This window comes from Gossypium hirsutum, chromosome A07 (assembly GCF_007990345.1).
Source record: "Gossypium hirsutum isolate 1008001.06 chromosome A07, Gossypium_hirsutum_v2.1, whole genome shotgun sequence".
In the NCBI taxonomy this organism is placed as follows: Eukaryota; Viridiplantae; Streptophyta; class Magnoliopsida; order Malvales; family Malvaceae; genus Gossypium; species Gossypium hirsutum.
In genome coordinates, this window is record NC_053430.1 from 8,673,890 (window position 1) to 8,700,603 (window position 26,714).

The 26,714-nt window shown below is 34.1% G+C and overlaps 1 protein-coding gene and 1 pseudogene across 2 annotated transcripts; one reads left to right on the plus strand and one right to left on the minus strand.

Moving 5' to 3' along the window:
• Positions 1 to 834: 834 nt before the first annotated feature.
• LOC107926640 (protease Do-like 9) lies at positions 835 to 26,409 on the minus strand (annotated as a pseudogene).
• LOC107926682 (protease Do-like 9) lies at positions 18,242 to 22,302 on the plus strand. 2 transcript variants are annotated; one of them, XM_041117480.1, is made up of 9 exons: positions 18,248 to 18,660; positions 19,670 to 19,893; positions 19,984 to 20,164; positions 20,301 to 20,492; positions 21,206 to 21,249; positions 21,429 to 21,530; positions 21,642 to 21,692; positions 21,781 to 21,885; positions 21,983 to 22,302. In XM_041117480.1, exons 1-9 carry the CDS (start codon positions 18,489 to 18,491, stop codon positions 22,094 to 22,096), a joined length of 1,185 nt encoding a protein of 394 aa, XP_040973414.1. In that variant the 5' UTR covers positions 18,248 to 18,488; the 3' UTR covers positions 22,097 to 22,302. The 2 variants fall into 2 exon arrangements, with proteins under 2 accessions (XP_040973415.1, XP_040973414.1); XM_041117481.1 differs by lacking the exon at positions 21,642 to 21,692 and having other exon boundaries at positions 18,242 to 18,660.
• Positions 26,410 to 26,714: the final 305 nt, after the last annotated feature.

A 26,714-nucleotide genomic window follows, 5' to 3' on the forward strand; every position in this document is an offset into this window, starting at 1 on the left:
GAATCACGAGGATCACTTAAGTACCAAGTCTTTCCTAGCCAGAATATCCCTCTATCGTAATTTAATAGCACAATAAATCACTACAATCACACTCACAAAATATGAACAATAAATAGTAAAGAACACCAGAATTTTAACGAGGTTCGGCAAATCTTGCCTACGTCCTCGGGCACTACCAAATATATTTCACTCCAAAATACAAGTGAAACTTTACAAATAGGGAGAGAGAACAATGCCTTAAGTAGAGAATGGCAAATGTGGGATGATGAGAATGAGCAATGGTTGGCCTATTTATAGTTGAGATTCAAGGGCCACCTTGCAAAGTCACTATTCACTTAGGGACCAAAAATTGCTATTTTCCCATGCCCAACACTAAATAAAATATTTGGTGCCCATAACTTTGACCTTTCCAAAGTATGGGTAGGTATGGGAAAGGTATGGGCAAGGTATGGGGTATGGGTATATTCTAATAGGACCCAAATTAAAATTATCATAGATTTATCTGTGAATTAATTTAGTTGTGAAATTGAAAATTCCTTACTTAAATTCTCAACAAGTGAATAACCAATATAACAAATTTATTTTAATTATATTTTTATAAAAAATATTAAATTGATTTATAATGTTAAAATTTGATAATATCACAACTAAAATATTAAACCTAAATCATTGGTACGAATTACATCGGCAGCCTTGTTCGTAATGTGTGAGTCAACTGTATTAATCCCTCCAAAAATGAGATATCATTGTTTCTATATAGCGCTAGGCTAAAGAAGCTCCATTCTACAAAATGTAATTACGTACAAAAAAAGAAACAGGAAAAAAATATATAAAAGGTACAAAAAATCAATTAATTAAGTCCATGGTCTCAATGCTTTGAGATCAGCAGACATTGCTGATGGTATACAGTGGGTTGCAAGAATGTCCGGAGTAGCTGCTTTTGCTGCCTTTGTTCGAAGCACTGCTATCTACATCAAACCACAAACATCAATGTATGTCTAGTCGTGTACTGCAACAAGAGCATGTGTCGGAAGCTACATGCATAAAGAGAGAGAGAGAGAGAGAGAGAGAGAAAACCTGTTCATATTCCAAGTCAAATTTCAGAAACTCATCATCACAGTTCTCTACCATCTCAGCCAATCCCCTTAAATTCGTCACCAGCTTACCATTAAGAGCAAGGACCTGTATAGGATTAGGTGTTCATCAATAATAAATAAAAGAATTGAGCTACTGAAATCTAACGTAGTTGCCAATGACTGGTGATTCTAACCTGAGCGTTAACAATGTCCTCATATCCAATATTGATATCAGATACAAGAACCTTCAAAAAATTTCAAGAAGATGTCAGAACAGATCGGCAGAATATGCCCACTCTAGTAAGTAGGCATGCATATGTGCATGCAAAAACACACACAGAAGAAGAATGAAAGAACCTGAGACACCACAACAAGCTGTTCATCGAGTGACTGCAGCGTTGCATGAAAGAGTTTGTCCAATAGATTCATTGGAGCTTCATATTCATAATTGTCCCCATACTGAGCAAAATTTTCAAATACAGCATAGTTAATTTGGAAACTCCACAGATAAGCAATTTTTTCACTAACTTTTGAAAAATCAAGTTGACTACTACCATGTAGTTGATGAAAATTTAAAGTTCTACACTTTTTATGATCTAAATAATCATAAAATCTCACTATAAAAAGAAAATAACAGAATGTAAATAAGGAACAGATACAGTTGTAAACATAAATCCTGCAATTATATAATATGAAGGTGGTTTGCCCCTCTTGTGTGCCGGAATAAGCCTTCTATGTGATGTAAGTTTGATGTTGAAATTTAGAATCTCAGAATTACGTAGAGCTTCAATAGCTGAACTATCCCCAGCATATTATTGTGGCACTAGGTAACTAAAACCTATGCGTTCTCCATGCCTAAAAGGAACTGAAAAAACATTGAGAACAATATCAAATAAAATGTGTAAAAGGATTGAACAGATTAGACAAGAGAATACTTGAACAGTTATCAGTTTTCTTGGTAAAAATATTGATAGTATTGTTAGCTATCTATTCTGTTAATAGCATTCTATGTATTACCACTTTTGACATAACTAACAACTTCCACTAGGATATATATTCAAGTTCATAGTTGTGAAGATTGCAGCAGTAAATAGTAAGTAAATTCAAAATCAAGTACTTAATCCAAGAATTCATCTAAAAGGCATCCTTAGAAAAGTTCTCCTTTCAGTGCCACCCTCATTATTTTCCAGAGAACATACATAATTATTAAGTTCAAACTAGTAGTAACCAGATGATTTTTACGAGTATGAGGAACTGCTCTTATAATAGAGTGAAAGTTGGGTCTTATGACAACAAGGATTTGCTCTTATAATAGACAACTTATGAAGTTTGTGCATAATAGAAACAATGATATTTCATTTTTAGAGGGATTAAAAAAGAAGTTTTTAAAAAAAATACTTTTATAGTTGACTCACGTTACAAACAAAGCCGCGCATGTCATTCGTTCCAGTGACTTAGGTTTTTAAGGGAACAACTTGTGCCGCTAGGCCACGAGATGGGGTTTGATTAAAAATCATTCAGCAAAAGGCTTGCAAGACTCGTCTCCCAATGGAAGTCTGACCCAGTGGCAAAGACTCGGGATTTTACTAAATAAATTTTCTTAAAACATTAGAAAGTAAGAATTGAGCACAATGCAATGGAGACGATGTTAGACTGGGGAAATTAGATAAAAGAGCACTTTACAAAGGTCGACCAAGGTGAAGTCCATGTAAAACGGCATCTTTCGAAATGTCATTAAAACACTTCGGTTATGGAAGGAAGACACCAATCGAAATGCCACTAAAAATGAATATATCATGTGTTTCATTTTTGTTTTAGGTTTGATATTATCAAATTTTAACATTACAAATTAGTTTAATATTTTTTTTATAAAATATAATTAAAATAAGTTTGTTATACTGGTCAGTCACTTATTAGGGATTTAAGGAAGTTTGATTTTCAGAACTAAATTAATCTAACAACTAAATTAATTCATAGATAGATCTATGATAAATTCAATTTGGAGAGATTTCACAACTTAACCTAAGGACATAACAACAACAATTACAATGAGGTAAACTACATCTAGGGTTATTAACATTAGTAAAATTATACTTGGATCACTTAATTTTAAAAAGTTACAAATTAATCATTGAATTATTCGAAAGTTACCGTTTAAGTCATGTAGCCATTTAGTTGCTAACAATTGTCGTATGGTCGTTAACTCACTATTCATAATAGGGTAAACTACGTCCAAGGTCACTCATCTATTAGTAATTTTACACTTTGGTCTCTCAATTTAAAAAAAATTATAAGTTAGCCACTAAATTATCCGAAGGTTTTAGGGACCTGCTTCATAGTTGTATTCCAATACTTTTGCCACTGTTCGACCTCCTCTTTTGACAAAGAAAGACATTGAACCAAATCTTTCTCCCTCCTTTTTCAACTTTATGGTTTAATTTTCCTTGAAATGACCTGAAACTCTACTGATTTAAACCTAAAGCCCTAACGGAGATGCTTTCCAATCTCCGTCCATGGTCGCTTGACCCTGATATGTTTCTCTTCTTAGCAAGACTTTCTCCTTAACCTTTTGGGTTGCGCTTCCATCCCTTGTAACTCTCTAACTAGCTCCTGATTGGATCTAGTAATTAAGTTTGAGTTTCCCTTTTTTTGTTGATATTTTGATTCTCTTTTCTCTGATTTTATTCTGTCCTTTTGCTTCTATAGGTCATGTTTGAGGCTTGTTGAAATAGGAGACTTTCTTCTCCTTATTTTTTCATATTTATGTTCGTTTTGATTGTGGTTCGAATAACTCAATTATGGGTTTTTTAGGGTTATGGTTTTTATTGAATGAGAAATGGAGAGTGAATTAAGAATAAGGGATTGTTGAGTTGGTTAGAGGTGACATAAGGCTGACAATGGCATTGCTAGTGTTTGGGGCTTAAGTTGTTGATACTGCTTGGATTATCACGTTAGGGGTACTGGTGCAAAGAATGTGTGAACAAAGTGTTAACTTGTAAACTTATTAATAGTTCAAAGACCAACTTGTAACCTTTTGAAATTAAAAGATCAAAGTGTGAACTTACTATTAGTTTACTTATCCCTACATTTCACATATGTTAGCAGCTAAATGAGATAGTGACCAACTTGTAACCTTAAAACAGTTTAGTAACCAATTTATGAATTTTCGAAATTGAGTGACCAAAGTATAAATTTATTAATAGTCGAGTGATAGTTTACTCTAATAATAAATTGAAATTGACTTTTTTATATAAATTATGGACTTAAAAGACCTATACAAAAATGAAAGAATGTTTTAACTACAGCTGGTGTACCAAAATTTTCCTTTGTAACATATCGATAAATTTGGAAAGGGCATTTATTATTTGACATAATGTCAAATTTAGTCCATAATGTTTACATATTTTGATAATTTGGCTCTTAGTTTTTTTATAATTAAATTGGCCCCCAACCTTTAAAAAAATAGAGTTCAATTTGACCATCAATTTTTTCAAAAGAGTTGAATTATTGTTTTTTTTTTAACATAAAAACTAACTAAAACGTTAAATTTTTAAATATGAAAGTCCGCATGACTATCCGCATATATTTCATACTATTTTTTCCTTTTATAATCTTTTCATAAATTTTTCTTGGATTTTAATTTTTTAATTTTTAATATTTTATAAATTTTAAATTATTTATTGACATGACATATAAGAAAATTAGTGTCATGTCAGAATGAAGTACAAGAGGGCTGCCATATGGATTGCCATGCCAACATCGTTAAAAAAAATTAATGTTTTAGTCAGCATTTCCATTTAAAAAAAAGCAAATTGATTCTTTTTTAAAAGTTTAAGGGCCAAATTTAGGTAATAATAGAATAAGGGCAAAATTGATAAAAGATATAAACGTTGAAGGCTAAATTTGACATTATGCCTTATTATTTTTACACATGTTGATTTATAAACTCATATTTATTAATTTCAAGTTTGCATTTTAATATATATTTAATATAAAATATCATATATATAATTTAATAAAAGTTTAATACATTATAATTATCAATTAAAGTACTTAACAAGAAAATATATACAAAATAGAAAATAAATTATATTTACTAGAAATCCTAATACATGTGTATGCGTGTGGAAACTACAAATTTAATATATATGTGTGTGTGTGTGTTTAAAAATAACATATAATAAACAATGAAACGTATGTTTGAAACTAATCAATCATAATAACGCATAAAATATGTAAGATATTAAAATAAAAATTAGATTAAATTGGGAATAAAACGAAATTTAAACACATAAATACATCATAGTAACAATAAATACACTACAATTATTTATCATAACGTCGTCACCAATTGTGAGTTAATATTAAGTTGACTTGCGACATCAACTCAATTAACACCAATATTAGTATATATATACAACTGGCAAAGATAAAAAATTGTACACATTAAATAAAAAAAGTATGAAAAACATCAAAATGAAGCTTAGGTTGATTGATAAATTTAAGGTTTTACTAATTGAATTGATGTGGGTTCAAATCCCACAATATGTATCTTTTTATTGGTTTCTTAATTAAAATTAAAAATACTAAAAAATCCTCAAATAATATCTTATTTTAATTACAAAAGAATATTTTCATAATTTCCCTAATTGAGTTGGGACTCGTTAACGGGCGACTTCAACTCAGTAAAAAACCTAATAAATAGTATAGATACATAAGAGAAAATATTTTACATTAAAAGTTTATTTTTTTAAGTTTACTTAAGAATTATTATAGGCGCAATAGTAAACAAATTGTTTATAAATCTAGTAAACATAAGTTTAGTCCATAGGCATGTTAATTTTAGATATTTTATTTAAAAACTATATAAAAGTATGACAAGACAAAAAGGCCATCAAAATAATAATTGTAAGAATGTAATAAAAGGGTATTTTTTTCTTGAAATGGTTTTCACGTAAAATTATGTGTGTTCTTCTTCTTCTATTTTCGATTCTTAGCCATTATTGACGGTCTATTTTTTACACATCTAGGTTATATCCTTCATATAAATGCTTACCAATTAGATATCCTATTGGCTTGTTTAAGTTCCATGGAACTAAGCTGGCAGAGATGCCATTCATTGGCACTCGCAATATATATAGACGCTAGGGAATGTGTCGTCGTCTTTTCTCTGCTATTGAGTCCGTAAGCTGTAAGGAGTACTTCATATAACGTATTATATTTCTGTATTATTTATTTCTTGTTACCCTATGCTTTTCATCTCCCTCCATTCCTATCCCTCCGAATCTAACTTCACATTCCAAACTTCAGCTAATAGTAGTCAATCTGATTTTTCAAAAGTTAGTGACAAAATTTCTTATCTGTGGAGTTTCCAAATAAACTATGTTGTATTTGTAAATTTTGCTCAGTATGGGAATGATTATGAATATGAAGCTCTAGTAAAGCTATTGGACAAACTCTTGCATTCAATGCCGCAGTCACCCGATGAACAGTTTGTTGTGGTGTCTCAGGTTCTTTCATTCTTCTCCTCTGTGTGTGTTTGCATGCACATATGCATGCCTACTTACTAGAGTGGGCATCTTCTGTGATCTGTTTTGACATTTTCTTGAAATTTTTTGAAGGTTCTTGTATCTGATATCAATATTGGATATGAGGACATTGTTAACACTCAGGTTAGAATCACCAGCCATTGGCAACTACGTTAGATTTCAGTAGTTCAGTTCTTTTATTTATCATTGATGAACACCTCATCCTATATAGGTCATTGCTCTTAATGGTAAGCCAGTGAAGAATTTAAGGAGATTGGTTGAGATGGCAGAGAACTCTGATGATGAGTTTCTGAAATTTGACTTAGAATATGAACAGGTTCTCTCTCTCTCTCTCTTCATACATGTAGTTTCCTATACATGCTCTTGTTGCAGCACACGACTAGACATACATTGATGTTTGTGGTTTGATACAGATAGTAGTGCTTAGAATAAAGACAGCAAAAGTAGCTACTCCGGACATTCTTGCAACCCACTATATACCATTAGCAATGTCTGTTGATCTCAAGGCATGAAAACCAGGGACTTAATTAATTTATTTTTTTACCTTTTATTTATATATTTTCCATTTTTTTTTGTGGGGGTACGTAATTACATTTTGTAGAATGGAGCTTCTTTAGCTTAGCTTTCACAGTGTCTTGTTATGGAATATCTATAGAAACAATGATATCTTATTTTTAGAGGGATTAAAAAAGAAACTTTTTTAAAAAATACTTTTACAATTGACACACACATTACAAACAAGTTTGCCCATGTAATTCGTACCCGTGACTTATGTTTTTAGGTGAACAGCTTGTGCCGCTAGGCCAAGTAATAAGAAACACGAAGGAGAATTAAGAATGAATAATACTTTCATCTATATTTCACAAGGCAATCAACAACGATGTATATACAAGACTTAGTTAGCAGCTGATCAATAACAGACTAACTAACTGCTAACTGTTGTTAACTGCTAACTATTGCTAACTGCTAACTGTTGCTAACAACCACAACCATTTAATTCCTCAATATGCCTCCAGCTTTTTTAGCAATGACCTTGAGACATAACCTGAACTTTGTAAACAAAGGAGCTAATAAAGACTTAGTGAACACATTGGCTATTTGCTCTTGAGCAGGAACATGTCCTACTGTCAATCGTCTAGCAGCATTCCCTTACAAAAAAGAGATCTAATTCAACATGTTTGAATTTTGAATGTAGTACTGGATTAGCTGAAACAACAATAGCTCCAGAATTATTATACCAAACAGCAGCTTTGCGAGTAGGGGAGATATGCAATTCAAATAGGAGAGACTCGAGCCAAATCACTTCAGTAACAGTGTGAGCAAAACTGCGATACTCAGCTTCAACAGTCGACTTGGAGACGACCTTTTGTTTCTTGGATCCCCAAGTGACCGGATTCCCTCCTAGAAACACACAGAACCCCGTAGTAGACCGTTTATCATCCACATCAGATCTCCAATTTGCATCTGAGTATCTTACCAAATCCAGATTGGAAGCCTTAGTGAAATACAGGCCATAATCTATGGTGTTTTGAAGGTACCGGAGAATACGTTTCATAGCCTTAAAGTGTTGATCTAATAGCTGATGCATGAACTAGCAAACTTTATTGACAGCAAACGCAATATCAGGCCTGGTGATGACCACGTATTGCAAAGCTCCCACAATACTTCTATAGTCAGACGCATTCTCCACTGTATTCCCAACATGTCGAGACAAAGTATAGGACGTGACCATAGGTGTAGGTAAGCATTTTGTATGATCCATCTTGTTTCTCCGTAGAAAATCGAGAACATACTTCTGCTGACTTAAGAACGGCCCTGCAGGAGTAGGAAGAACCTCAATGCCAAAGAAGTAAGAAAGAGATCCCAAATCTTTAAGGAAAATTTTGTATGTAGGATTGTGACAAAATCATCAATGTTGCCTTTATGATTACCAGTAATAATGATATCATCCACATATACAAGGACATAAAGACAAACATCCTCAGTTTTTCGAACAAATAAGGATTCATCGGACTTGGTCAAAACAAAATTGGACATGAGTAAGAAGCCTCTCAATTTAGAGAACCAAGCTCTAGGAGCCTGCGTAAGACCATATAGTGCCTTCTTCAGTTTGCAAACCAAAGTCTGATCACCATGTTTTTTTTCAAAACCAGAGGCCTGATCCATGTAGATTTCTTCAGACAAATCACCATTAATAAAGGCATTATCGATGTCGAGCTGCCTAAGGTGCCAACCGAACTTTACAGCAATGGTTGTTGGCTTGACAACAGGGCTGAAAGTCTCATGGAAATCAATGCCAGCTTCCTGAAGATACCCTTTGACCACTAAACAACCTTTGTATCTGGCTATGGTGCCATCTACATACCTTTTAAGCTTAAACACCCATTTGCACCCCACAGCCCTTCTGTTGGCAGGTAAGGGAACCAAGTCCCACGTCTGATTTCTTATCAATGCATCAAACTCTTGTTTAGCAGCCTGTTAGGATCGTCCCGATTAAGCAACGAACAAGTAAAAATAGTAGAAGAAATTGAGAAGATGAACACACAAATTTAACGTGGAAAAACCCCTCAAAAGAGGATAAAAAACCACGGGTAAAGATAATTTTACTATAATGGCAAAAGAATGAAGAGTACAAAAGATGGAGATAAAAACTAAACCCCGAAAACCCGAAAAAACAAAGAACCCTCAAACGTAAACACAAAATTCTCTGAATGTGTTATGAGTTCTAATCTAATGGGTGTCTCTTTTTTCTAAGATTGTAAAGGAGCCTATTTATAGGCTAAATTAGTAAGTCAAATAAACTATACTAATAAATGCTAAATATATTATACTAATAAATACTAAATCTTCTAGAAAGAAAATATATTTTTGTTTAACTTGACTTGCAAGCAATCTCTTAGAATTTGGGTCACATAATTCTAACAATCTCCACCTTGACACGAATTCTTTCAATGCCATCTTTGCCAAAACCCGCCACGGGCCTATCTTGAACTATGCAGGGAATTAACTGAGTCGAATCTATGCTTAGAAGCTGGAAGACTTCTAGCCTTCGACTTGTGCACTGCCAAATCAAAACTAACCCGGGTCTGATTTTCACGAATACAGTGCCCTAACTTTTCAAAACCTGCATCCAAAAGAGAACCTCTCTTCAACGAAACGGTCATACCTTTTTCCCTCCTATGACCAAGTTGCCTCCGCTTCAAATGAGTTGACTTTGACTCCGTAACGGACGAGGGACGTCCGATTTCACCGGTCACTGTAGAACCTTCCAGAATATAAAGACTGCCGGTTCTTTTACCTTTTAACAAAACGAGAGCTCCACGAGATACTTTAATGTCGCTCGACTCGATGTTGATTCTGCATCCTTTCAAGTCTAAAATACTCAAGGAGACGAGATTCTTTCGTAAATCAGGTACATACCTGACATCTGAGAGTGTCCTAATCGTCCCATCGTGTATCTTAATTTTAACAGTACCAATACCGATTATTTTACTAGATGAATCGTTTCCCATGTGTACAACTCCACCTTCAACTGAACTATATGTGGAGAACCATTCTCTATTGGGACACATGTGGAAAGAACATCCTGAATCTAGGATCCACTCAGACGTAAGCTTGGAGTTATCGCTCGTTGACACTAACAAGAAATCATCACCGCCTTCATCGACCAAATTAGCACCAGTTACATCTTCCTCGTTACTCTCAGCAGCTCTTTTATTTCGTAGTTTATAACAATCTGCTTTGACGTGACCTAACTTTTTGCAATAGCGACACCTTTTGTCTCGTTTCTTTGATGCTACCAAAACGGAAGCTTGTCTATCTGCTTTGCTATTCAAATCAAACTCATTGTCGAGTTTGTCTCTACTCAACAAATGACCCTTCACATCTTCGAACGAGAGTTTGTCTCTGCCATAAATCAGGGTCTCCCTGAAAGACTTGTATGAAGAGGGTAAAGAGCACAATAATAGCATAGCTTGATCTTCATCGTCAATATGAACCTCAACGTTCTTTAAATCATTTAAAAGAGTAATGAATTGACTGATGTAATCTTTAAGAAGCTCACCTTCGTTCATGCGAAACGTAAATAGACGTTGTTTCAACACTAAACGGTTAGCCAGAGACTTAGTCGCATAAAGAGTTTCTAACCTTTTCCACAAGGCGAATGAGGTCTTCTCCATCAATACCTCCTGCAATACTGTATTCGCGAGGCACAACTGGATTGCAGACAAGGCCTTTTCATCAAGCTCTTCCCATTCTGTTTGATTTAGATTCTCAGGCTTTTTCCCTGTAACAACCTTTTTCAAGCCATTTTGAACTAGAATTGCCATCATCCGAACTTGCCACAGATTGAAATTTGTCTCACCATCGAACTTCTCAATTTCAAACCTTGTTGCTGCCATCTCTGACCGGGCTGATCTATGAAAGTTAAACTAGCTCTGATACCACTTGTTAGGATCGTCCCGATTAAGCAACGAACAAGTAAAAATAGTAGAAGAAATTGAGAAGATGAACACAAAAATTTAACGTGGAAAAACCCCTCAAAAGAGGATAAAAAACCACGGGCAAAGATAATTTTACTATAATGGCAAAAGAATGAAGAGTACAAAAGATGGAGATAAAAACTAAACCCCGAAAACCCGAAAAAACAAAGAACCCTCAAACGTAAACACAAAATTCTCTGAATGTGTTATGAGTTCTAATCTAACGGGTGTCTCTTTTTTCTAAGATTGTAAAGGAGCCTATTTATAGGCTAAATTAGTAAGTCAAATAAACTATACTAATAAATGCTAAATATATTATACTAATAAATACTAAATCTTCTAGAAAGAAAATATATTTTTGTTTAACTTGACTTGCAAGCAATCTCTTAGAATTTGGGTCACATAATTCTAACACAGCCAAAGCCCACTCTTTGGATGACAAGGCCTCTTCAATTGTAGCTGGTTTAGGAACACCAAACTCTGCTGAAAAAACATGTGGTTTGAAAATCCCACTCTTGGACCGGGTCTGCATGGGATGAGTGTTTACAGGAGGTGCAGATAGAGATTCATCAATCTAAAACATTGTTGGACACCACATGAGAGGTTGTAGAGGAAGAAAAACCTGATGCTTGAGGAGAGTGAGAAAATCAATTACTACTAGCCGGATCGTGAGATAACACAGTAGTAGTTGGCGGAGGCTGGAAATCAGTGGACCCTGAAAAAGTAGAAATAGAAGACGAACATATTACTGGAACTTTAGATTTGTGACACTGGAACTGAGGTGAAGCAACAGAAGAAATAGAACCAGCTGGAGGAGCAGAAGTAACAAACGAAAAATTTGCCTCATCAAAAACTACATGGCGAGAAACAAACAACTTGCCAGTATCATCCAGGCATTTATACCCTTTGTGAATAGGACTGTAGCCAAGGAATACACAAGGGCGAGAGCGATACTCCAGCTTATGAGTGTTAAATTGCCTTAGATAAGGGTAACACCGACAACTAAAAACTCGTACATGCATATATGGAGGAGGGGCTTTATGTAAGACTTCATAAAGAGACTTGCCATTGAGAATAGGAATGGGAAGCCTATTAATAAGGTAGACAGCGCTGATAAAAGCACGCACCCAAAAACGTAGAGGGAGATTAGCTTGAGCGAGCAAAGTTAAACCAACATCAACAATATGTCTATGCTTTCATTCCACCAACCCATTTTGCTCGGAAGTGTAAGGACATGAGAGGCGATGATGAATCCCTAGCTGAGTAAGTACCCCGGGAAAAGACCGAAATTCAGCGCCCAATTAGACTGGAAAACCTTTATGGAACAACCAAACTGAATAGCAACCAGTTTTTGGAGTTAAAAAAACTTGTCAAGAGCCTCAGACTTGTGTTTAATGAGATACAACTAAGTATGACGAGAGTAAGCATCTACAAAAGACACATAATAAGAGTAGCCTTCAGATGAGACAAAAGCTGGTCTCCAAAGATCAGATACAATAAGTTCAAAGGGAGCTGAATATGTGGTAGTGGAAGGAGAAAAAGGTAGCTTATGGGATTTGCCAAGTTGACATGCTGAATATATTGATGACATCTTACAAGTGTTAAAAGCAATATTATTCTTATGAAGAACTGCCATGACAGTCTTATTACAACGGTGGCCAAGTCTCTTATGCCACAAATCAAAAACCCAACTACTATCAGCTGACGACTTCAATCGAGCAGCACAAATCGTGGCTGTAAAATTACCATTCTTGAATCGGCTGGAGTTGCAAAGATAAAACTGGTACAAACCATTAAGCATGTGGCCCTCCAATAATATTATCCCTGTCTTGATATCCTTCACAAAATAATGTCGAGGATAAAATTCAAAATAAACTTAGTTATCACTAGCAAACTATGCAACAGACAGTAGGTTTATGCAAATATGAGGAACATGCAAAATATTTTTCAGGTGAAAAACCCTATTACCATATGCAAAACAACTAGAACCAGTGTGAGCTACAGACACTGGCACACCATTTCCCATAAAGAGCTTGTTGGTACCTGTGTATAGTGCTGATTCCTGTAAGTTGTCCAGATCATTCGTCACATTATTAGATGCACATGAGTCAGGGTACCAGACCTTTCCATTCGTGAAACATAGCCTTTTCTTGGAGACTACATTTGCTTGCAAATTTGTTCCTTGATTCTTGCTATTGTGAGAACAACAATGCGAACCATCGCAGGACAAAGGAGAGGGACCTTGAAACTGATGATAGTGAACCTGCATCGGCTGATCAGAAACACCCTCAAACGACTCATCAAATCGATAATAACACTTCTGAACTGTATGACCAATTCGGCCACATAGCTGACACTGAGGCTTGTTGTGGAAAAATTTTCGACCTCTGTCTCTACCACGAGAGGACCGACCACGACCCTTGTAAGATGTCCCGAAGCCTTTAGTAGACTGACCAGTGTTGCTACTAGTAGAAACATTCTGTTGAGTAATATTCGCCTGAAAAGCTATACTGGACACCAAATCTTGTTGTCGAGTCTCACAATCCAACAACATGTCAGTAAGAAGATCGAGAGAAACATTCATCGCAGAAGCCACAACTCCTATGGACTCATACTCTACTGGTAGACCAGCAAGAACAATGCTAACCTGTTCTTGCTCAGTAATGAAAGTTCCTGCAGCCATGAGAGTGTCACACAGGTTTTGAACCTTAGCCAGGTAATCTTTGACCTTTAAGGACCCTTTCTTCTGAGAATAAAGAGAATGTCTCAAAGTAGAGACTGCTAAAATGGACTTCAAAGCCAACCTACACAAATCAATATTCCAGACCTCAAAACTAGTTTTGGCACCAATGAGATGAACCAGAACATCATCACTAACAGTGGATAACAGCCATGAGGCTAACAGCTTATCTTGTTGGACGTGAAACAAGAACTCGGGATTGGGAACAAGAGTCCCATCATTATCAACAACAGACTGCGGAGGAATAACAGTAGCACCAAGAACAAATTTATGCAAACCATACCCTTCAAGGATGAGCATCACCTATTGTTTCCATAACAAAAAGTTATGACCATTGAGTTTGACTATTTCATGTTTAGGAAACTGATGAACTTTGCGCAAAAGGCCAAGACCAGGATCGGGAGTCGAGCCATCTCCTAGAGCAGTCGTAGTAAACTACTGTCGATTCTCGTCATTGTTGCCGGAAATAGCTTCAGTACCCATTAAAAAAAAACTAATGGCTGTAATACCATAATAAGAAACACAAGGAGAATTAAGAATGAATAATACTTTCATCTATATTTCACAAGGCAATCAACAACGATATATATTCAAGACTTAGTTAGCAGCTGATCAATAATAGACTAACTAACTGCTAACTGTTGTTAACTACTAACTGTTGCTAACTGCTAATTGTTGCTAACAACCATAACCATTTAATTCCTCAATACCAAGAGATGGGGTTTGATTAAAAATCATTCAGTGAAAGGCTTGCAAGACTCGTCTCCCAATGGAAGTCTAACCCAGTAGCATAGACTCGGAATTTTACTAAATAAATTTTCTTAAAACATTGGAAAGTGAGAATTAAGCACAATGAGATGGAGACGATGTTTGGAGCAGGGAAAATAGATAAAATAGGACTTTACAAAGGTCGAACAAAGTGAAGTCCATGTAAAACGACATCTTTCGAAGTGTCATGAAAACACTTCGGTTATGGAAGGAAATGTCACTAAAAATGGATATATTATGTGTTTCGTTTTTATTTTAAGTGTGATATTATCAAATTTTAACATTATAAATTGGTTTAATATTTTTTTATAAAATATAATTAAAATAAGTTTGTTATACTGGTCATTCATTTGTTGGATCTATGATAAATTCAATTTGGAGGGATTTCACAACTAAATTATATTACATAATCATTACTTTTTAAAAAAATTTAATATAAAAATAGACAGGTTAACTAAGGACATAACAACAATAATAATAATGAGGTAAACTACATCCAGGGTTATCAACATTAGTAAAACTATACTTGGATCATTTAATTTTAAAAAGTTACAAATTAATCATTGAATTGTTCGAAAGTTGCCGTTTAAGTCATGGAGCCATTTAGTTGCTAACAATTGTCGTATGGTCGTTAACTCACTATTCATCATAGGGTAAACTACGTCCAAGGTCACCCATCTATTAGTAATTTTACACTTTGGTCTCTCAATTTAAAAAAAGTTATAAGTTAGCCATTAAATTACTTGAAGATTTTAGGGTTTTAGGGACTTCCTTCATAGTTGTATTCCAATAATTTTGCCACTATTCGACCTCCTCTTTTGACAAAGAAAGACATTGAACCAAATCTTTCTCCCTCCTTTTTCATTTTTATGGTTTTATTTTCCTTGAAATAACCTGAAACTCTACTGATTTAAACCTGAAGCCCTAAAGGAAATGCTCTCCAATCTCTGTTCGTGGTCGCTTGACCCCAATATGTTCCTCTTCTTAGCAAGACTTTCTCCTTGACCTTTTGGGTTGAGCTTCCATCCCCTGTAACTCTCCAACTAGCTCTTGATTGGATCTAGTAAGTTTGAGTTTCCTTTTTTTTTTGTTGATATTTTGATTCTCTTTTCTCTGATTTAATTATGTCCTTTTGCTTATGTAGGCCATGTTTGAAGCTTGTTGAAATAGGAGACTTCCTTCTCCATTTTTTTTCATATTTATTTTAATTTTGATTGTGGTTCGAATAACTCGATTATGGATTTTTTAGGGCTATGGTTTTTATTGAAGGAGAAATGGTGAGTGAATTAAGAATGAAGGGTTGTTGAGTTGGTTACAGGTGACATAGAGCTGACAATGGCATTGCTAGTGTTTGGGGCTTAAGTTTTCGATACTGTTTGGATTATCACGTTAAGGGTATTGGTGCAAAGATTGTGTGAACAAAGTGTTAACTTGTAAACTTATTAATAGTTCAAAGACCAACTTGTAACCTTTTGAAATTAAAAGATCAAAGTGTGAACTTACTATTAGTTTACTTATCCCTACATTTCACATATGTTAGCAGCTAAACGAGATAGTGACCAACTTGTAACCTTAAAACAATTTAGTAACCAATTTATGATTTTCGAAATTGAGTGACCAAAGTATAAATTTATTAATAGTCGAGTGATAGTTTACTCTAATAATAAATTTAAATTGACTTTTATATATAAATTATGGACTTAAAAGATGTATACAAAAATGAAAGAATATTTTAACTGCACTTGGTGAACCAAAATTTCCCCTTTTTAACATATCGATAAATTTGGAAAGGGCATTTATTATTTGGCATAATGTCAAATTTAGTCCACAATGTTTACATATTTTGATAATTTGGCTCTTATTCTTTTTATAATTAAACTGGCCCTCAACCTTTAAAAAAATAGAGTTCAATTTAATTATCAATCTTTTCAAAAGAGTTGAATTATTTTTTTTAACATAAAAACTAACTAAAATGTTAAATTTTTAAATTTGAAAATTCGCATGACTATCCACATATATTTCATACTACTTTTTAATTTTTATAATCATTTTATAAATTTTTCTAGGATTTTAATTTTTTTTATTTTTAATATTTTATAAATTTTGAATTATTTATTGACATGATATATAAAAAAATAAGTGTCATGTCAGAATGAAGTACAAGAGGACTGCCATATGGATTGCCATGCTAACATCATTAAAAAAATTTAATGTTTTAGTCAGCATTTTCATTTAAAAAAAGCAAATTGATTCTTTTTTAAAAGTTTAAGGGCCAAATTTAAGTAAAAAAACAAATTGATTCTTTTTTAAAAGTTTATTTTTTTAAGTTTACTTAAGAATTATTATTGGCGCAATGGTAAATAGTTTGTTTATAAATCCAATAAACAAAAGTTTAGTCCATAGGCATGTTAATTTTAGTTATTTTATTTAAATACTATATAAAAGTATGACAAGACAAAAATGTCATCAAAATAGTAATTGTAAGCATGTAATAAAAGGGTATTTTAAACATTTCCTAACCGAGTTGGTATTTAGTTAACCGTGATACTAACTCAATTAAAGATTTTTTTAATCGTATAGATATACAATTGATGGAGATAATAAATTTGTGCACATTAAAATAAAAACATATGAAAAAATTAAAATGAAGTTTTTGTTGAGTGATAAATTTAATTTTTTTAATTTAATTGGCGTAGGTTCAAATATCACCACATATATATTTTTATTGTTCGTGTTAAAATAAAAAGATTAAGTATTCTCAAATAATATAACTTGTTCTAATTACGGAAGAATATTTTTATAATTTTCGTAATTGAGTTGAGATATGATTGATAGATGACACAAACTTAGTAAAAGCTTAATAAATAATATGGATTTATGATATTATTAAAATTTATAAAAATTATAAAATGATTTGATATATTATTGTTGATCCATTCATCAAAGAAACTAACGTAGGTTTACTTACACATACAGCACTTTTTTTTAATGAGAGTGTAAAATATACTAGATATTAACAGTGTAAAAATTTTAATGTAAATTATACAATTGGTCACTGAAATTTTATAAAATTTCATTTTGGACATTAAAAAATAAAAGTTTGCAATAAGGGCACTGTTGTTAGCAAATGTTTTTTTTGTCACCCCTGTTAATTTGGGGGTTAGGCAATGTTATTGTATACTCATTTTAGTCACTTAAATTTAGTAAATTTTTATTTTGATCATTCATTTTATCATTTTAATTTATTTTATTTTTTAAAAATTTATTTTAGTTTTTTTTTCAATAAAAAGGAAAAACTTAGGTTCTTACATGGAAAAACCATTTTATCTTTTTAATTTTCTTTATATTTTTTTAGAATTAATGTTTGTTTTTTTAGTAAAAAGGGAAAATTTTGGGGTTTACAACAAAATACATAAGCTTTCAAATTAAAAGAAATAATTCTTGACAAATTAAAAGGTGAAGAATGAATTCAACTCCTCTCAAAAAAAATAAGAAAAAAACTATTTTAAAAATTACAAGAAATAAATCTTGCATAACAAAACAAACCCCTAATATTAATCAAAACAATTCTCGCAATGAAGAAATCTTTACATATACTAACTAAATATATTAGTTCTAAACCCGAATTGAATTAGAAGACTATAACTCCGCGCCTAATTTATATTAAACTATAATTATGTATAGTTTTGGATTTACCCTAAAAAGATTCTATAACTAGTTAACTTTCCGCCCTAATATAGAGCTAAGAAACTCCCCAAACTACCCCATAACCCCGACCCTCTTCCCCCCATCCTCTCGCCTTGCCGCCGTGTTTCCAACGGCACCGCCATTGGACTTGGCCGTAGATCCTATTGGTGCTCAAGTGGTACCGGCAATGGATGCAGTGGTGAAGGTGTTTTGCATTCACACCGAGCCCAACTTCTCGATGCCTTGGCAGAGAAAAAGACAGTATAGTTCCAGCAGTAGTGGGTTCGTGATCAGCGGAAGAAGGGTTTTAACAAATGCGCATTCAGTCGAACATTACACTCAAGTTAAAGTTAAGAAACGTGGGTCTGATACTAAGTACTTGGCTACTGTCCTTTCTATTGGAACCGAATGTGATGCATATTGTTGAGTGTTTTTCTGCGTTTTATTTAGACGGTGGTGTATGTCTATACATACTAGGTTTCATGCATAGTTACCATGTGTGATCTCATGTGTGACTTTGCAAGACAATGTTGGTATCTCCTGACATATTAATTAGGTTTGATGCATATAGATACGAATACTATTCTAGACTTAACAAGTATTTATTTATGGGATCCCATGGTTATCTCGCTTGTGACTTCACAAGAGAATATAGGTACCTCCTACAAGCACCCATTATTATGCAAACTTGGTCTGCAAACTCAGCCTGCTAGACTGTTGGCATAATAGGAAATTATAATAATCGCACAAATCATATATTGAAATTGAATACCCTGTGTATAATCTAATGATTAGAATTATCTAGTATCACTGTCCTCAAGTTATCTTGCCATGCTAAAATTAAAGATTAATTGCCATGCATTCTGTTGAAAGAAAATTGCTAATTTCTTCAAGTGGAGAGCGGTGGCAATGGTTTCTTTTGCCCATAGCGGTGAAGCTTGTAACATTGACTGTTTGCTAAGTAGGTTACTTGGGGTGTAAGGACTGTTATCTCTCACTCTATATTTGTTTCTCAAATTTTGAGAGGTAGAGTTTATTGTTTTAGATAAGAGTGCGAGTATTCTGTCAGTGTTGGCGTCACATGCAGGGTACAAAGTAGAAAACTGACTTATGGTTAATGAGTGCTGAATGTAAATTGATTTGGAGGTTATGCTTGGTTAATGAGAAAAGGATTGATGAAGAATTCTTATATAGTACAAGAAAAGGAGAGGAAAGTTCAAACCAGTCATGGTGTAGTGTGAACTAACGTTGAAGAAAGAAGTGGTTAGACATTAGTCAGTAGAGTATGATGTAAAAATAATTGACATTCTGGAGGTCATCTTCATGATTTCAGATAATTGCTTTTATTCTTTATTTGGTTGAATGCAGGATTTGGTTTATGTGGTGAAGCAGCAATGCTTACAGTTAACAATGATGTGTTCTGGGAAGGAGTGTCACCAGTGGAATTTGGAGAATTACCTGCTCTTCAAGATGCTGTAACTGTTGCTGGTTACCCCATTGGGGGAGATACAATTTCTGTAACAAGCAGAGTTGTATCACGTATAGAAATCCTGTCTTGTATTCACGGGTCAACAGAGCTCCTTGGCTTGAAGGTTACATGATTTCTTTTCTAGCAGTTGTTTCTCTGTGTTGCAAACCATAAAAGATTTAATATGTTATCTATTCTGCATGATTATTTGCAGATAGATGCTGCTATAAACTTTGGAAACAGTGGTGGGCCTGCCTTCAATGATAAAGGCCATTGTGTGGGAATCACATTTCAGTCTCTCAGACAAGACGAAGCAGAAAATATAGGGTATGTGATACCAACACCAGTCATCCAGCATTTTATCCAAGACTATGAGAAGAATGGAGCCTATACTGGTAATTTAGTTTGGGTCTTTTAAATAATACTTTTTATTTGTAGTGTTCATTTCTTCTTTTTTGTTTTTTAATTGTGTGATGCATGTACTATTTGGTTCATTGTGATTAAAGTTTCATGGTCGCACTTTTATGCTAGGATTCCCTATTTTGGGGATTGAGTGGCAAAAAATGGAAAACCCTGATTTGCGTAAAGCAATGGGCATGAAACCTGAACAGAAAAGTGTTCGAATCAGAAGAGTTGATGCCGCAGCTCCAGAATCAGGGGTTTTGAAGTCATCAGATATTGTGCTCGGCTTTGATGGGGTTGATATTGCCAATGATGGAACGAGTAAGTTGTTCTTTTTGTATACAATAAATAAATATTTGCGCACACAAACTTGTACACTATTTATCCTTCAGAGAAATCGATTTGCATATTCCATGTTTTTTCCAATTGAAATTATTATGCACAAACTTTCACTCTATCATAAGTGCAGTTCCTTGTACCCATTAAAATCAACTGGTTACTACTAGTTTGAACTAAATGTGTATGTTCCCTGTAAAATAATGAGGGTGGCACTGAAAGGAGAATTTTTCTGAGGATGCCTTTAAGATGAATTATTGGATTAACTTGATTTTGAATTTATTTACTATTTACTGCTGCAGTCTTTACAATTATGAACTTGAATATATATCCTAGTGGAAGTTGTTAGTTATGTCAAAAGTGGTAATACATAGAATGCTATTAACTTGAGAACAGATAGCTAACAATCCTATATTTTTACCAGGAAAACTGATAACTGTTCAAGTAGTCTCTTGTTTAATCTATTCAATTTTTCTACACATTTTATCTGATATTGTTCTCATGTTTTTTCAGTTCCTTATAGGCATAGAGAACGCATAGGTTTTAGTTAGTGTCACAAAAATATATTGGGGATAGTTCAGCTATTGAAGTTCTACGTAATTCTGAGATTCTAAACTTTAACATCAAATTTACATCACACAGAAGGCTTATTCCGGCACAAAATGGGGGCAAACCACCTTCATATTATATTATTGCAGGATTTGTATTTACAACTGTATCTGTTCCTTATTTACGTTCTGAGGTATGCTGTTTTCTTTTAATAGTGAGATTTTATGATTATTTAGATATAAAAAGTGTAGAACTTTAAATTTTCATCAACTACATAGTAGTAGTCAATTTGATTTTTCAAAAGTTAGTAACAAAATTGCTTATCTTTGGAGTTTCCAAATTAACTATGCTGTATTTGAAAATTTTGCTCAGTATGGGGACAATTATGAATATGAAGCTCCAATGAATCTATTGGACAAACTCTTTCATGCAACGCCACAGTCACCCGATGAACAGCTTGTTGTGGTGTCTCAGGTTCTTTCATTCTTCTCCTGTGTGTTTTTTGCATGCACATATGCATGCCTACTTACTAGAGTGGGCATATTCTGCTGATCTGTTCTGACATTTTCTTGAAATTTTTTTAAGGTTCTTGTATCTGATATCAATATTAGATATGAGGACATTGTTAACGCTCAGGTTAGAATCACCAGTCATTGGCCACTACGTCAGATTTCAGTAGTTCAGTTCTTTTATTTATCATTGATGAACACCTCATCCTATACAGGTCTTTGCTCTTAATGGTAAGCCGGTGACGAATATAAGGAGATTGGCTGAGATGGTAGAGAACTGCGATGATGAGTTTCTGAAATTGGACTTGGAATATGAACAGGTTTTCTCTCTCTCTCTCTTCATGCATGTAGTTTCCGACACATGCTCTTGTTGCAGTACACGACTAGACATACATTGATGTTTGTGGTTTGATGCAGACAGTAGTGCTTCGAACAAAGACAGCAAAAGCAACTACTCCGGACATTCTTGCAACCCACTGTATACCATCAGCAATGTCAGCTGATCTCAAAGCATTGAGACCATGGACTTAATTAATTGATTTTTTGTACCTTTTATATATAGCTTTTCCTGTTTCTTTTTTTTTTTTGGTGCATGATTATATTTTGTAGAATGGAGCTTCTTTAGCCTAGCATTATATAGAAACAATGACATCTCTTTTTTAGAGGGATTAATACAGTTGACTCACACATTACGAACAAGGTTGCCCATGTAAATCGTATCAATGACTTAGGTTCAATATTTTGGTTGTGATATTATCAAATTTTAACATTATAAATCAGTTTAATATTTTTTTATAAAAATATAATTAAAATAAGTTGATATATTGGTTTGTTGACCTACTTTATCCCAACAATAGTGAGGGTGGCATTAAAAGGAGAATTTTTTTGAGGATGTCTTTTAGATGAATTCATGGACTAACTTAATTATTAATTTATTTACAACTAACTATTCAAGTATTCTCTTTTCTAATCTATTCAATTTGGGGGTTTAGTTACCTAGTGTTACAAAAATATGCTAGGGATAGTTCAGCTATTAAAGTTCTACGTAATTCTAAGATTCTAAATTTCAACATCAAGCTTACATCACAAAGAAGCTTATTTCAGCACACAACCAGGGTAGACATGCTTCATATTATATATTTGCAGGATTTGTGTTTACAACTGTATCTATTCCATATTTATGTTCTGAGGTATGTTGATTACTTCAAAATATATTGTCTGTCACAATAATAATAATAAAATGCCTGCTAAAGACTTAGCTAGCTTCGATGCTATAAAATGAAAGATTGATATTTTTATGTTATTTTTGTGTTCCTCTTTGGGCATTTCAAAAAGTAGAAGATATGAATATATTGTTATTTTTTTGTTGCACTATCAATCTTTCATTTTATAGCATCAAAGCTAGCTAAGTCTTTAACAAGCATTATTTTATTATTATTGTGACAAGCAATATATTTTGAAGTAATCAACATACCTCAGAACATAAATATGTAACACATACAGTTGTAAACACAAATCCCACAAATCCTGCAAATATATAATATGAAATATGTCTGCTCTCGTTGTGTGCTGGAATAAGCCTTCTGAGTGATGTAAATTTGATGTTGAAATTTAGATTCTTAGAATTACGTTAATCCATGAATTCATCTAAAAGACATCCTCAAAAAAGTGATAAAGTAGGTCAACAAACCAATATATCAAACTTATTTTAATTATATTTTTATAAAAAAAATATTAAACTGATTTATAATGTTAAAATTTGATAATATCACAACCAAAATATTGAACCTAAGTCATTGATACGATTTACATGGGCAACCTTGTTCGTAATGTGTGAGTCAACTGTATTAATCCCTCTAAAAAAGAGATGTCATTGTTTCTATATAACGCTAGGCTAAAGAAGCTCCATTCTACAAAATGTAATCACGCACAAAAAAAAAAGAAACAGGAAAAGCTATATATAAAAGGTACAAAAAATCAATTAATTAAGTCCATGGTCTCAATGCTTTGAGATCAGCTAACATTGCTGATGGTATACAGCGGGTTGCAAGAATGTCCGGAGTAGCTGCTTTTGCTGTCTTTGTTCGAAGCACTACTGTCTGCATCAAACCACAAACATCAATGTATGTCTAGTCGTGTACTGCAACAAGAGCATGTGTCGGAAACTACATGCATGAAGAGAGAGAAAACCTGTTCATATTCCAAGTCCAATTTCAGAAACTCATCATCGCAGTTCTCTACCATCTCAGCCAATCTCCTTAAATTCGTCACCGGCTTACCATTAAAAGCAAAGCCTTCTGAGTGATGTAAGTTTGATGTTGAAATTTAGAATCTTAGAATTACGTAGAACTTTAACAGCATATTTTTGTGACACTAGGTAACTAAAACCTATGCATTCTCCATGCCTAAAAGGAACTGAGAAAACATTGAGAACAATATCAGAAAAAATGTGCAGACAGATTAGAAAAGAGAATACTTGAATAGTTAGTTGTAAATAGATTAATAATTAAGTTAATGCATGAATTCATCTAAAAGACATCCTCAGAAAAGTTCTCCTTTTAATGCCACCCTCACTATTGATTTTCCAGGAAACATACACGGTTATTTAGTTCAAACTAGTAGTAACCAGTTGATTTTTACGAGTATGACGAACTGCTCTTATGATAGAGTGAAAGTTGGGTCTTATGACAACAAAGATTTGCTCTTATAATAGACAACGTATGAAGTTTGTGCATAATAATATCAATTGGAAATACCATGGAATATGCAAATCGATTTCTCTGAACGCTAAATAGAGTACAACTTTGTGTGCGCAAATATTTATTTATTGTATTCAAAAAGAACAACTTACCCGTTCCATCATTGGCAATATCAACCCCATCAAAGCTGAGCACAATATCTGATGACTTCAAAACCATAGATTCTGGAGCTGTGGGATCAACTCTAAAGATTCGAACACCTTTCTGTTCAGGTTTCATGTCCATTGCTTTACGCAAATCATGGTTTTCCATTTTTTTGCCACTCAATCCCCAAAATAGGGAATCCTAGCATAAAAGTGCGGCCATGAAACTTTAATCACAATGAAGCAAATAGTACATGTATCACACAATTAAAAAAAGAAGAAGAAGAAATGAACAGTACGTATAAAAAGTATTATTTAAAAGACCCAAATTAAATTACCAGTATAGGCTTCATTCTTCTCATAGTCTTGGATAAAATGCTGGATGACTGGTGTTGGTATTACATACCCTATATTTTCTGCATCTTCATGTTTGAGAGACTGAAATGCGATTCCCACACAATTGCCTTTATCATTGAAGGCAGGCCCACCAGAGTTCCCAGAGTTTATAGCAGCATCTATCTGCAAATAATCATGCAGAATACATACTATATGAAATCTTTCACGGTTGCAATGCGGAGAAACAAATGCTAGAAAAGAAATCATGTAACCTGCAAGCCAAGGAGCTCTGCTGACCTGTGTACATAAGACAAGATTTCTACACCTGATACAACTCCGCTTGTTACAGAAATCGTATCTCCCCCAATGGGGTAACCAACAACAGTTACAGCATCTTGAAGAGCAGGTAATTCTCCAAATTCCACTGGTGACACAACTTCCCAGAACTCATCATCGTTAACTGTAAGCATTGCTGCTTCACCACATAAACCAAATCATGCATTCAACCAAATAAAGAATAAAAGCAATTATCTGAAATCATGAAGATGACCTCCAGAATGTCAATTATTTTCACATCATACTCTACTCACTAATGTCTAAGCACTTCTTTCTTCAATGTTAGTTCACACTACACCATGACTGGTTTGAACTTTCCTCTCCTTTTCTTGTACTATATAAGAATTCTTCATCAATCCTTTTCTCATTAACCGAGCATAACCTCCAAATCAATTTACATTCAGCACCCATTAACCATAAGTCAATTTTCTACTTCCCTGCATATGATGCCAACACTGATAGAATACTCGCACTCTTATCTGAAACAATAAACTCTACCTCTCAAAAATTGAGAAACAAATATATATATAGAGAGAGAGAGAGAGAAAGTCCTTACACCCCAGGTAACCTACTTAGCAAACAGTCAATGTTACAAGCTTCACCGCTATGGGCAAAAGAAACCATTGGCACCCCTCCCCACTTGAAGAAATTAGCAATTTTCTTTCCACAGAATGCATGGCAATTACTCGTTAGTTTGAGCATGGCAAGATAACTTAAGGGCAATGATACTAGTTAGCGATAATTCTAATCATTACATTATACACAGGGTATTCATTTTCAACATATGATTTGTGCGATTATTAAAATTTCCTATTACGCCGACAGTCTAACACGTTGAACTGAAGCATTAATAGTATTCCATATGCAGTATTAGAAATTTAATTGTAAGAACCGAACATACCAATATCACATTCAGTTCCAATGCAAAGGACGGTAGCCAAGTACTTAGTATTAGACCAACGTTTCTGAACTTTAACTCGAGCTTAATATTCGACTGAATGTGCATCTGTTAAAACCCTTCTCCCGCTTATCAGGAACCAGTAGTGCTGGAACTATATTGTCTTTTTCTCTGCCAAGGCAACGAGAAGTTGGGCTCGGTGTGAATGCAAAACACCTTCACCACCGCATCCATTCCCGGCACCACTCGAGCAGCAATAGGATCCCCGGCTAACTCCCCGCCTCCACTTCCTCCTCCAAGTCCAATGGCGGTGCCGTCGGAAACATGGCGGCAAGGAGATAGAATTGGGGGAGGGGGAAGAGGGTCGGGATTATCGGGGAGTTTGGGGAGTTTCTTAGGGCGACCACGAGGGCGGGAAGCGGTGGTAGTGATTTCGACGGCGGATTGTAAGGGTTGGGAGGGGGTAGGGTTTTTGGGTTTTCGGCCTCTTTTTCTTTTGGTATCCCGCATTTTTACTAATTACGAAATTAGTAAGGAAGGAAGACGAATCAATTAACGGGATAACCTTCTTCTAAGGGATCAATGTAGGGAAATATCCAAGAACAAGAAGAAAGAAACGGTTGAGTTTTCTTTCCTTCTATTCATTCAGTTGATGTTGGACAAAGTACGAAATTAGTAAGGAAGGAAGACAAATCAACTAACTGGATAACCTTCTTGTAAGGGAAATATCCAAGAAG